At 29.3% G+C, this 12233-nt stretch overlaps 4 protein-coding genes across 4 annotated transcripts; 1 reads left to right on the top strand and 3 right to left on the bottom strand.

Moving 5' to 3' along the window:
* Positions 1-1316: 1316 nt before the first annotated feature.
* On the bottom strand, positions 1317-6101 carry ps (RNA-binding protein Nova-1-like protein passilla). Its single transcript, XM_075823646.1, has 6 exons — positions 5975-6101; positions 5234-5848; positions 3765-3827; positions 3532-3687; positions 3280-3434; positions 1317-3208 (listed from the first exon to the last, which is right to left on the bottom strand). The coding sequence occupies exons 2-6, from the start codon at positions 5598-5600 to the stop codon at positions 1742-1744; spliced, it is 2208 nt and encodes a 735-aa protein (XP_075679761.1). The 5' UTR covers positions 5601-5848; positions 5975-6101; the 3' UTR covers positions 1317-1741.
* A 1271-nt stretch (positions 6102-7372) lies between these two features.
* On the bottom strand, positions 7373-8998 carry LOC113794268 (uncharacterized protein KIAA0930 homolog). Its single transcript, XM_027344374.2, has 6 exons — positions 8665-8998; positions 8333-8608; positions 7965-8230; positions 7874-7913; positions 7639-7795; positions 7373-7575 (listed from the first exon to the last, which is right to left on the bottom strand). Exons 1-6 carry the CDS (start codon positions 8902-8904, stop codon positions 7379-7381), a joined length of 1176 nt encoding a protein of 391 aa, XP_027200175.2. The 5' UTR covers positions 8905-8998; the 3' UTR covers positions 7373-7378.
* An 80-nt stretch (positions 8999-9078) lies between these two features.
* On the top strand, positions 9079-10317 carry LOC113794269 (zinc finger protein 277). The gene is given in 3 exon segments (XM_027344375.2): positions 9079-9486; positions 9488-9778; positions 9847-10317. Coding segments are annotated over 3 exon segments (1116 nt in total). The 3' UTR covers positions 10264-10317.
* Positions 9980-12202, bottom strand: LOC113794267 (uncharacterized). Its single transcript, XM_027344372.2, has 2 exons — positions 10901-12202; positions 9980-10827 (listed from the first exon to the last, which is right to left on the bottom strand). The coding sequence occupies exons 1-2, from the start codon at positions 12115-12117 to the stop codon at positions 10278-10280; spliced, it is 1767 nt and encodes a 588-aa protein (XP_027200173.2). The 5' UTR covers positions 12118-12202; the 3' UTR covers positions 9980-10277.
* Between the last annotated feature and the right edge of the window lie 31 nt (positions 12203-12233).

The raw sequence follows: 12233 nt of genomic DNA, 5'->3' as shown, positions 1-12233 counted from the left end.
AAAAAACAAACCTACAATTTGGAAACAGAAGCAAAAAGAAAAAAGATTTTAAAGAATTTCACAGGAAACATAAACAAAGAAAACATAAAATAAAATATTGCAACTTGCAAATTTGATGAAAGTGCTCATGAATTTCTCCGGGATCATTGTTATAACGAATTTGATTCTGAAATTTTTGGGATTTTTTTTGTTAGTTAGTCGGGGGATTCAATATAAAACAATGCTGTGGATATTATGCTTCCATTGATAATGATGAAAAAGTAATTTTGCTGTTTTGTTTTTTGGGGGTAAATTTTGAAGAAAAAAACAAAACAAACGTACATTACAGAATTATTATTATTATTATATAAAATATTGCTAATTGCAAACAAACAAACAAAAAAAATATTTTGTTTTATAAATCTTCTTGGATGATAATGTATGGCGTGTGTGTGTGTTTCGGTCATGTGTGTTTGGTATATTTGTTGTTAACGATGATGATTATTTCAATATTGAATTAATAAATGTTAATGAATATTATCACGTTTTTCAATATTGTTGTTTTCATGTTTTTCATGTTATGTTTTAATAATAATGATAATAATAAAATAACAAACGATGGATTATCATTGTTGGTTTTCTTGCAATATGATGTAATTGATGGGCGAAAGTTATGTATGTATGTTATGTTTAATGAAAAGAAAAAAGATGACAATATCACCAATTAAGTTAAGATGGATCAATCTTTGGTTGATGTTTAGTTTGTTTTTCAGGAGCAAGCGAGCGAGCGAGTATGTTTTTTCTTATCTGTGTGATTGATAGGCTTGTGTTGTTTATGGATGAAAGAAGAAAGATGTCCATGGTAAATATGAATGAATAATTTGTTGACAATAATTAATTAGTAATTAATGCGAGGCGAAACAAACAAACAAAAAAAGTGATGGATGTTAAAAAATATATAAATCTTTTTGATTTGTTGTTGTTATCTATTTCTCTTTTGAGTTTCAAATAAAATTTTCAATCATCATTATCAAGAACTAAAAACTGAAAAACTTGTTCTTTCTGAAGAATTGAATTGACGAAGAACGAAGAAGATTATTACATCAGGTTGGTTGGATGGTTTGTTAGCAAAATGTTTTTTTTGACTAAAAAAATTAGAAAAAGAAACACAAACAAAAAAGAAGAAGACACTAACAAATGGGATAATAACAAATGAAAAATTGATTGAAAGAGAGCGAAAAAAAAGCAATTTGAAAATCGACAAACAAAAAAAAATAAAGCAAAATATCGACGATCGAATCAGTATGATGATCAAGATGTAGGGCAGAAAACGAATGAAAAACGATGGAAAAATAATATTATTAACCCTAAATCAATCCAAAAAAATGAAGAAGAAAAATGAACACTGGTATTACATAATCATCATCATAATAATAATTCTGTTATATAACTAAATAATAATAATAATAATATAAAGATATCTTACTCCCTGCCTGTTTTTTGTTGTTGTTTTGCTTTTGTTTTGTTGATTTTACGAATGAATGAAAAATAAAAAAGTTGGCGTGTGTATGATGAAGAACAAATGATGGTTAGTATGTGGTGTGTGTAACTTGTTAACGGAGGATGATGATGAAGGGAGACAAAAGTTTTAGTTTTGTATTTTTTATATTAAAGAATTTTCAATGTAAAAAGTATGTGTGTTTTGAAGATGATTGATGGATGGGGATTTTTTTTTTTGATTTGATGTAAAAAAAAAGAAATTTTATCGCAAAAAATTATTAATCGGTTGTTGTTGCTGCTGTTGTTGTTGTTGTTGATTAGATCTTTTTGATTCTTCTTCATTGATTTGATGTTCAATTAAAACACGTGCAGATTGTACAGCGTTTGGTGAACCGCTAATCGTAACAATACGATTACGTGTACCCGGTGCAAATATACCTTTTTTCGATATCTGTATATTAGCACCACTTGAACGTTGTAATTCAACTAATAATTTTCCACCATGTCCAAGAATTGCACCAATAATATTGTCACTAACTTCTAATTCAAGTTTATTTTGTTGTTGTTGATGATGATGATGATTCAATGATTGATCAGGTGATTGATCAGTTGGTGTTGTTGGTGGTGAACTTTTACGCATTGAATTTGGACTATGATGTAATGCACCAATACCAAATGAATTACTATTTATTGTCATTGATGGATGTATTGTTGTTGATGAATTATTATTATTATTATTATTATTACCAGGTGAACTTAATGATGGTGATGCACGAAATGTTTCAAACACTGAACCATCAGGCATATGAAGATGACGATCTTGACGACCACCACCACCACCTGTAACAGGTGATGAATTATGAGTGAATGAACCATGTGTAATTCCCATTGCTGATAATGAATTTCCTACTGAACCAACAGGTCCAAATAAATTGTTACCACCATTTCCTGATGGTTGTGGAACATTACTACAACTTTGATCAAGGCCAGGTATTGTACCACCTTGTGAAAACATTGTATTCTGATTCATTTGAATGCCACAATTATTGGTAGGTGTACCTGGAGTTAATCCCATTCCTAAACCACCGAGAATAGGTGTTCCATTAATCATACCATTAAGGCCAAGACCTAGACCAAGCATTCCATAATTAGCCAATGTTGCCATAGCAGTACAAATTTCATTAACAGCATCTTCACTATAACCACAAGCACGTAACATACTACGAAAATTTTCAATCATTTGTGTTTGTGAACCCGAAGGTGAATTCTGGAAAACATTTCCAAATTGTACCATATTACCCGGGCTATTAGCATTTTGATTTCCATTAAATGAATTATTCAAGGTTGGACTCATACTATTCAAACTATTATTGGATGAATAATTTGGATTACTATGATTTGAATTGTCAATACTTGAATTTGACACATTTGCATATGGTGAACCAGTTGGATTAAAATTTGCAACCGGACCAGTTACATCAGCATAACTAACATTCAAACAACTACCACTTTGTGGATCTTCAACAATTTTTGCCAATATCATTTGACAGGCTTTTTTATTCGATTCAAATTCACCAATAACCGTTATACAACGTTCAGCCAATGCATGATCCAATGATTTTTGTGATATTTGTACATAAGCTCCACTTTCTTCTTTTATATGTTTTATATATGAACCAGCTTTACCAATTATCATTCCGGCTGTACTGTTCGGCACGAGAATTTTTACCTTTATGAATCAAATCAATCAAAAAAATTGAAATTACCGAATGACTCTTCCCAAAACAGAAAAAAACTTACTTGTTTTTCTCTCTCGGCTGGCTGTTTATTATCAAAATCAATAGCCATTTTTGCATTTGGATCCGGTTTTTCTTTAATCTTTTCCATTATAAATTCATTTATACGTATTATTCCTTCGACCGGTCCAGAAATCAAACAAACACGTTCATTGGTACCTGTTTTGTTTCGGAGAATAAGACAAAACCAAAATCAAATAACAACTCCAAAAACCAAAATATAACAAAACAAAAAACAAACAAAAAATATACTTACTACCTGGATAAAAATCATTCGATTTTGACATTTTAACACGTGTATTGGTCTCTTTTTGTAATTGGCCAATAGTTTCACCACCTTTTCCAATAATAGCACCAGCCGCAACGGCTGGTACCAATATTTTAAGGTAATAAAGTTGCGCATTATTACCACCTTTGTTTTAAAAACATCAAAAAATTCAATTTAAATGTGATCAATATATTCATCAATGCAGACACAAACAAACATACCTTGAGATGGGGATGATGGGGAATAGCTCATTTGGTCTGGTGGATACCAAAAAAGCTGCACATCTGTTTTTTTATTTGATTCGAAAAAACAAAAACAAAAACAAAAACCAAATCAACAAATTTCATTCATTCGATTCGAACAAGACACTCAATCTTGTCAATTCAATAACAAATAAACAAAACAAACAAAAACAAACAATAAAGCTAACAACAACACCAAAAAACAAATCACAAAATTATTTGATGATGATGAAGATGATGAGGATGATGAAGGAAACAAAAAAGATTAAGATGAAAGGTCACACTTCTTTTCTTTTTTGATTTTTTTTTCTTTTGGCTATCGCCAGAGAACAAAACTGCAGAGGTGAAAAAATATTTGTTGTTGTTGTTGCTGGATACAGGAAAGAAACAAAACGAAAAAACACCACCAAACACATCACACACACACACAAACAGAGCGCAAAATAAGCGTAGAAGCAGCAAATAAAACAACAGAGAGAGAGTGCTATGAAAGGGAGATAGTGGTAGTTATGCGGGTCGGCAAAACAGACAACCAAACTAAACTAAACTAAACACTAAACAAGCATCTATTTTGATCCAAATTGATCGTCAGTATTAAAATATTAGAATTCGAATGTTTAGTGGCCACACCTTTCCCCGGTGCTTTTTGAAAAAAGAAAAATATATTTTTTTGCAATTCTGGATAACCAAAACAAAAAAAAATTGATAAAATTCAAAAAAATACAGCTAAAAAAACTAGCTAAATTAGCTTTCACCATAAAAAAAAACAGGCGTATTCTGAATTTCTTTTTTTGCATCAATTCAAAATTCAATTAAACAACAACAACATCTCGCTAAATGAATGTCCTGTGTTGTCGTCAAGTACGTGCGTGCTTCGATTTTTTTTTATTTTTTCGAACAATCATCATTTGAATGAAAAGAAAGGGTTCGAAACCAAAAAAACATACATGATCAAAAGAAGAAAATAAAAAACTAGTTACGTTTATTGTTGGATACAATATAAAAAAAAACGATACATGTATTTATGGTCGCTACCGCTCAATATCTTCATCACCATAATCATCATCATCATCAAATAAAAGCTTCGCCATCATCATCTTGTGCTGCCATCTTTTGAATTGGGTCAATTTTTTTTGCAATAACCATTGTTTTTTTCTTGATTTTTAGAAAAAGTCGAAAAATCAAAAAAACTTTTGAATTTACTAAATCCTAATCTCTGAATATCTAAATGACGATTATCATCATTATCATCATCAATAATACGACACAAAGATCTCTATGCAACTACAGCAGCAGCAGCAAAAGAAAAAGAAAAAATGCTGATGTTGACAATGGAAAAATTCGAATTCGAATCAAATCGAATCCATCGATCGATCGAACGAGATAATCATCAATTATGACAATAATTTAACTTATCAAATTTTTGTTTATAAAAAACAAATATTTACCATTTTCATCGGGAAAATTATCAGCTGATGATTGTGATTGTTGTTGTTGATGTTGTTGTAATGGTGATGTTGATGATGGTCCTTGTTGTTGATGAGGATGATAATTGTTTGTAACAGGATTATTATTTGTTGTTGTTGTTGTTGTTGTCGATGATGATGATTGAGATAAAAGTGATACAGCAGCATTAGCAGCAGCAGCAGCAGTATTAGTAACAACCGATGATTGACCATTATTATTATTACCGGTAATCATTTCTCGTCCATTACTCGATGGATCGCCACCACCAACAATCGATTGTTGTTGTTCGATATAATTATCATTATTACGATAATTAGTTGGTCTGCTTGCATCTAAAGCCATCATCATTATTTCCAAAAAAAATGTTGATTTGATTCGAATTGAAACAACAAAAAGTAGAATTTGATCGATTTTCTTCAGAGATCCAAACAACAACAACGATAAAAACGAGTAGAAAGGATTGATTGATTGATTGATTGGTTGTCACAAATTATTGAAGAAAAAAACACGAACACATTTGAAATGAAATGAATCGAATGATGATGATAATGGCTGTGTGAAATGAATTGTTTGCACTTGAATTACTTTCTAAAACACTGAAATCAAACAAAACAAAACAAAAGATGCAAAAAAAATTAGAAAAAAAATTTTTTAGCCAAAACAAATCATCATTTTGGATATCATTTTTTGCTCAACAAAACAAAACAAAAAATGATGATTACCCCAAAAGAAAATATGGATTATCAATTATGGACTACCCAGAGTTATACACGACAACTACTACGACCAAATCATCAAAATCAACAAAAATATTGACATGCTCGCCACTTTTATTATGATTATGATTGAGAAAAAAAAATACCATGCTCTCTATCTTTCTCTCTCTGACTCTATCTTGTTTGTTTCTTCAATAATACATTCACTAATGATAGGCCGTCGTCGTCGCCATGAAATCCTCTATAAACGAAAATGACATTGTCTTTTTTTCTTTACGCAAAAAAAAAAAAACGTAAACATCGTTTGTTGATGACGACAACAAACGACAACGATTATTATGCTAAATGGAAAATGGTAATTTTTTTCTTTCGCTACTTACTTTATCTCGAGAAAACAAAATTTGAATATTCTTTTTTTGAAAATTTTGAACCGGATAAGTTTGCATTCGAATGATAAGATATTTTTTTTTTTTGTTTCTTTTCACAAAGATCACACACACAAACTTTTATTTATTTAAAAAAAATCCAGAACCAAGTGAAAAAATAAAATAAAATAATTTTTTGGTTGGTTGGATTTCAACTTTTTTTTTTGTTTTCGCGTTTTGGCATGCGTTTCTTCTTTTCTTGTTGGTTGTCGCTCAATAAAATATCTGTTTTGTTTGTTAATGGTACAATGTTAGCAACAGCAGCAGCAGTATGGATGATAATGATGATGATGATGTTGATGGTAATGATGTTGGTGTTGATGATGAAGATGACGATGAATGATGATGATGATGATGATGGTCACAATCAACACACTTTGCCATACAACTTCGATTTGTGTCTGTGTGTAACCGGCTTCAAGCTTAAGGCAAAATATAAAAAAATTGAAAGCCAAAATCATGAAAAAAAAACAGACGAGCTGGCAGTAAGCTTTACAACAAAAAAAAACAAGCATGATACATGCCGCAATGTTAAAGTGAATGTAGCAAAAAAAAAAAACGCAAAATTTGGATTAGAAAAATGCGATCGTGAACTGCTAGCAGCATGTGTATTTATGAGAATTTTCTGTTTTTTTCTTTTACGTTTTATTTTTACGTTGCGTATACGCATGCTGCATTCATCAATACATTTTGTGAGTATTTTGTTTAACGAGTACAGTATAAAGTTACAGTCACAATTGATGAAAATTGGAAAAAATTTTCAATAATTTTCATCAATTGAAAAGCATATGCAAAAGTAGTAGTGGCATTGAGAATAGAGAGAATGCATATCAATGACGAAGTGAGTGAGTAAAAAGAATCACATGTTTTTTTTTTGTTTTTGAAACGTCGTCTGTACAAAATTCGATTGAATTGAATTGACGACATGAAACACCATCTATCGATTTTGGAATGCAAATATTTTTGGTTTATTAAAATAAGTTTTTTACATCAAAATAGATTTTCTGCAATTATTTGATGATGATAAAATTTTTTCAACAATTTTATCACATGGTATTGATATTTTTGTTATAAAACAATGATATGAATTTGAAAAATTTTTTTGTTTATTTTTCCAACGAAAATATAATTGACTAAAACCTTTTTGTAACCATAATTGATTGGAATTTTCATTATCTAATTCTAATTATAAATTGAAAAAAAAATGAATATCAGTTTTTAGTTTTTTTGAAAATTAAACAATACCTGATAGTAAATCTTGTGAATCAAATATTAAACAATTATCATCATACATTAGACATGTTGATGGACGTAATAATAATGGTGATGATGAATGATGATTTGGACTATTGTTTAATGATCGAATTTTTGTAAGAAATAAATTATCTGGATAATCAAAACTCTGATGAAAATGGGGAGGAGAAAAAATCAATAAATAAAATCATATAAAATGCAAATTTTTGTTTGAAAAAAAACTTACGGCTAGATTTAGTTTATTCGAAGAATTATCTGAAATTGAACTAAACAGCAAAATAAAAATACGGTGAGTTTTTTCTTTTTTTTTAACTTACCGTTGAATTTTTCTTCGAATAACAACTTCACCATAACCATTTGTTTGTGAATCACGAACTTTAGCAATGGAAAGATATTGCCCGTTAATCATTGATTTTTTTTCACAATAAGCATTATCAATTGATTCATAATTAAGTGTAAATGATAATAATACTGTTGGTTCTTCTTTGGTCGTCGTCGTCGTCGATGATGAATGATTGTTTGATGAAACCAAAAGTTCAATATAGATGATTTCGAGATAATTGAGAACATTTTCAAATAGGAACTGAGTAAGTAACGACAAAAGTAAGTGATACATAGGTTAAAATAGGTGATGATCGAAATAGAATCGAATCATTTTGAATTCGAATATTCGAATCCCCCTTACCTCATCATAATTATCAACATGAAAATTGATCATCGGATATGTATATTGTTCTAATTTTTCTTTAAATAATACTGAATGTTCACTTGGACTTGAAAATACGGGTATCTTCTGTTTGGATAATACATGATAATGATTTGCACTTGTTCTTGTTAATATTGTAAAATAAAGTTGATAATTTAATTTTTGTAATATTATATTTAAAAATGTTGTTCGTGGCCAATCAATATCGGTATTTGATAATGGTAAATTTTTTGTTGATTTTCGAAATACATCAATCTGGTAAAAATAATCAAATGATTAGATATGATTTATTTGAGATAAACATTTTTTACCTTAATGTTTTCCATAAACGATTCATTCAATTTATAAATGAAAAACAAAAGATCATCATCATCGCCACCATTATCGATTTCCGTACGATTTTTATTATCGTCGCCATCAAGAAAATGAAATATGAATAATTTTCGAAAGAATCGAATTCTTGAATCTATAGAATCTAAATAATTTTCACCTCGATTATGTTGTTGAAGACAATGTTTGTAATGAAATTTTATTTCATCAATAATATTCATGATTTTTTCAATGAAAAATTATTCTTTTGACAGGCCATGGTCATCGAAGAATCGAACCCCAAAAAAAATGACCTGTACCGTCAGTAGAATACGTTACGTTTTGGTTGTTTACAATTCCAGGAATTTGAGCCAAATTCGAACGTTTTCATCAGTAAAACTTCAACAACAAAAAGAATGGATCACGAAAATTTTATTGAAAACATTAATTGTTTTGTTTGTAAAAAACAATTAAAAGAACAATCGGATGAATTATTTGAAGATTTTTTTCGTTCATATGAACAACATTTGTTAAATAATCATCAAATTATCATACCAAAATTTCAAAGTGTTGATGAATTTATTGATTTTCTTCAACAATGTATTTCATTGGATCAATTACAATCGGAAAATCGTTGTCAACAATTTACATTTAAAAAATTTGATAAAATTTTCAATTATTTCCTCATTGATAAACAACAAATGTCCGAAATAGTGATAAAAAAAATTGTTGAAAAACATTTTCTGGAAAAAATCTTGAATGAATCACAAAAACAACGTTCGGATCCAAATTTTTCGAGAATGTGTCTTTTTTGTAGAAAAATTTTTCAGTGAGAATCGTTCACAACTATTTGATCATCTTTATAATGATCATAATTTTTTTATTGGTCATCCAGATAATATTATTGATGCAAATGAATTTTTAGATATTTTAGAAGAAAAATTAAAAAAATTATTATGTCTTTATTGTGAACGTGAATTTAAAAATTGGAATGTTTTAAAAGAACATATGAGGAAAAAAGGACATAAAACATTAAATCATAATAATCGTGAATATGATCGTTTCTATCTGATTAATTATCTTTGTAATGATAAACATTGGAAACAAATTAAAAAGGTAAATTATCATTTTGGTGACTTTTAATCAAATTTTTTGATTTTTTCGTTGTTGGTCGATATTCATAGGAAAATGATTTCTACATTGACAACACTAATGATGATTGGGATGATTGGATCGTTGATGATGATAATGATAATCAATTGGATTGTCTTTGTTTTTTCTGTCCATTCAAACAAAAATTTGATAATATTCGTCAACATTTACGTATGGAACATGATTTTGATTTTGATAAAATTCTTGCCATTGATGATTTTTATGATCGTATTATGATTATAAATTTTATACGAAAAAATATCCTTACAAATCAATGTTATATTTGTCAAGATACATTTGAAAATCGTGATAATCTTTTTGAACATTTACAAAATACACGTCATATGACCAGATTACCATCTAAAAATGTTTATCATTCACCTGAATATTATTTTCCAGCATTAGATGATGATTGTTTTTTAATGTTTTTGGATGATTGTAATGATTGAATTAACCATGGTTATTATTGTTGTTGATTAAAAACATCAAATATACTAATCGAATCATTTGTCTTTAGTTTTTTCGTTTTCGATGATGATGATAATTCATCCGAATTCTTCGTGGTGGTCGTCATTACATCTTTTAATCGTTGATCACGAATCAAATATGATGTTAGCGATGATTGATTTTTCTTTTTTCGAAATTGATTAGCGAATTTCGATGAATTTAATTGCATCATTTTTTGTGCAATTAGTTTGGATGAATTCGAATTCGAATCTATTTCCACCTCATCGTCGTCGACAGAAATCTGTTCGATTGTTCGTTTTAATCGAATGTTTGTTGGTTGGCCATCCTGATCTTGATCATCTTCTTCGATGGAATCACCATTTTCACTATCCGAATCATCATCAATGACGGTATTGATAAGATCATCATCGTCGTTTCGATTCAATGTCCATTTGAATTTTTTTCGTCGATTATTATGGCCATCAGCATCGTAAAGATCACCATCTTCGAAAAAATATTCTTTCATAATCATTAACTGACGTTTATCTTCGTCCAACATATTTTTGCTGTGGGAGGAAAAAATGAAAAATTTCAAAGTTAAATCAAGTTTTTTGGAAATTATCTCTAATCATGACTTACTGATGAATTTTTTCCACTTGTTCTCTTAGTTCATCTTGATCATCCGGGATACCTTCACCTTCTTCATCGATAAGATTTTCAATAAATTCTTGATCTTGATTTTCATCATCACTTTCATCACTACTAATATCATTTGCATCATCCGCATCCGATAATTCAGCTTCGTCTTCGATAAAATCTTTAATTTTTAATGATTTTTTCGGTTTGCGGTTTGTTTTTTGCAACGTTTCACTTTCATCATCATCATCATCAGCAACAACAACTTCGTCATCACCTTGATCATCATTGAATCGACCTGAACACAATTCCAACAACATTTGTGAATCAAATTGATTTTTTTGCTGATGATTTTGATTTTGATGATTTTCATTATCAACAACAACAGCATCGATCGGTGTTAATGGTAGATTTTGTGAAACATACTCATTATAATTATAATTTCTATTTTGATCATCATCTTGACGATCAAAATAATCAAATGTATCGATGATATTTTCTCCCATTTCTTCTTCAATTTCTAATTTTTCAGTTTCATTTTCTTCGCCATCATCATCATTATCATCATCACTTAATGGTAAAGGTTTAGATTTTCTTGAACTAAATATACATTCATCATCATCGTTGTCATCATCTTGATCATCTGCATTTTGATCATCTGATTGAATATTTTCATCCAGTTCTTGTTCATCTTTGTCTTCGATATCTTTCAGATCTTCATCATCATTATTGTCGTTCGATTGAACTTCATCATCATCATCACTATTGATGCTAACATGATCGTCATGAGCTTCTTCGGGTTCTTCTTCATTATCTTCAGGTTTTTCTTCAAGATTATCACTGTTACCATCACCATCATCCTCATCAATATCATCGTCAGTTAGAATAACTTCTTCTTCTTCTCCTTCTTCATTTTCTAATCGTTTCGTTAAATTTTCTTGTTCCCATTCTAAATTTCTTTTTTCTTCCATTTCAATTAACATTTTTTCACGAATTTTTAGCCAACTTTCGGCTGTTTTCGATAATGATCGACAATTTTCTTCATTTTTTTCCGATTCATTTTTCTTACAATTCAAATGAAATTGTTGAATTAATGAATTTTTTGTTGTTGTCGATGAATCGATTAAAATTATTTCTTTAGGTTTTTCTTTTTGTTTATCATTTAATGGTGGTAAATTTTGTCGAACATTTAAAAGTAATGCACGAATATTGGTTGACATTTTCGTTTTTCACTGAAAAAAAAATTGAAAACAAAAACTAAATTCAGAAAAAAGAAAAAGTTTTTAAATCAAACAAAAAACATCGTGTTTTGCCCGAACAAAAAGAAAATTGGCGC

Source organism: Dermatophagoides pteronyssinus, unplaced genomic scaffold (genome assembly GCF_027571235.1).
Source record: "Dermatophagoides pteronyssinus isolate colony J.1.1.1.1 unplaced genomic scaffold, Derpt_VIB-CSIC_2022.12 sq0033, whole genome shotgun sequence".
Classification (NCBI taxonomy): domain Eukaryota; kingdom Metazoa; phylum Arthropoda; class Arachnida; order Sarcoptiformes; family Pyroglyphidae; genus Dermatophagoides; species Dermatophagoides pteronyssinus.
This window is presented reverse-complemented; position numbering and strand designations above follow the sequence as displayed.

What these genes read in the sequence shown, in the direction of transcription:
- LOC113794268 (XM_027344374.2), bottom strand. Translation starts at nt 8,904, where the DNA reads ATGAATATTATTGATGAAATAAAATTTCATTACAAACATTGTCTTCAA. An exon ending in ATGTTGATAATTATGATGAG is followed by an intron (nt 8,231 to 8,332) that starts GTAAGGGGGATT and finishes TTACTTACTCAG; the next exon opens with TTCCTATTTGAAAATGTTCT. An exon ending in TTCACAAGATTTACTATCAG is followed by an intron (nt 7,576 to 7,638) that starts GTATTGTTTAAT and finishes ATTTATAATTAG; the next exon opens with AATTAGATAATGAAAATTCC.
- LOC113794267 (XM_027344372.2), bottom strand. Translation starts at nt 12,117, where the DNA reads ATGTCAACCAATATTCGTGCATTACTTTTAAATGTTCGACAAAATTTA. An exon ending in CAAGTGGAAAAAATTCATCA is followed by an intron (nt 10,828 to 10,900) that starts GTAAGTCATGAT and finishes TTCCTCCCACAG; the next exon opens with CAAAAATATGTTGGACGAAG.
- ps (XM_075823646.1), bottom strand. Translation starts at nt 5,600, where the DNA reads ATGATGATGGCTTTAGATGCAAGCAGACCAACTAATTATCGTAATAAT. An exon ending in CCCATCATCCCCATCTCAAG is followed by an intron (nt 3,688 to 3,764) that starts GTATGTTTGTTT and finishes TTTAAAACAAAG; the next exon opens with GTGGTAATAATGCGCAACTT. An exon ending in GAATGATTTTTATCCAGGTA is followed by an intron (nt 3,435 to 3,531) that starts GTAAGTATATTT and finishes GAAACAAAACAG; the next exon opens with GTACCAATGAACGTGTTTGT.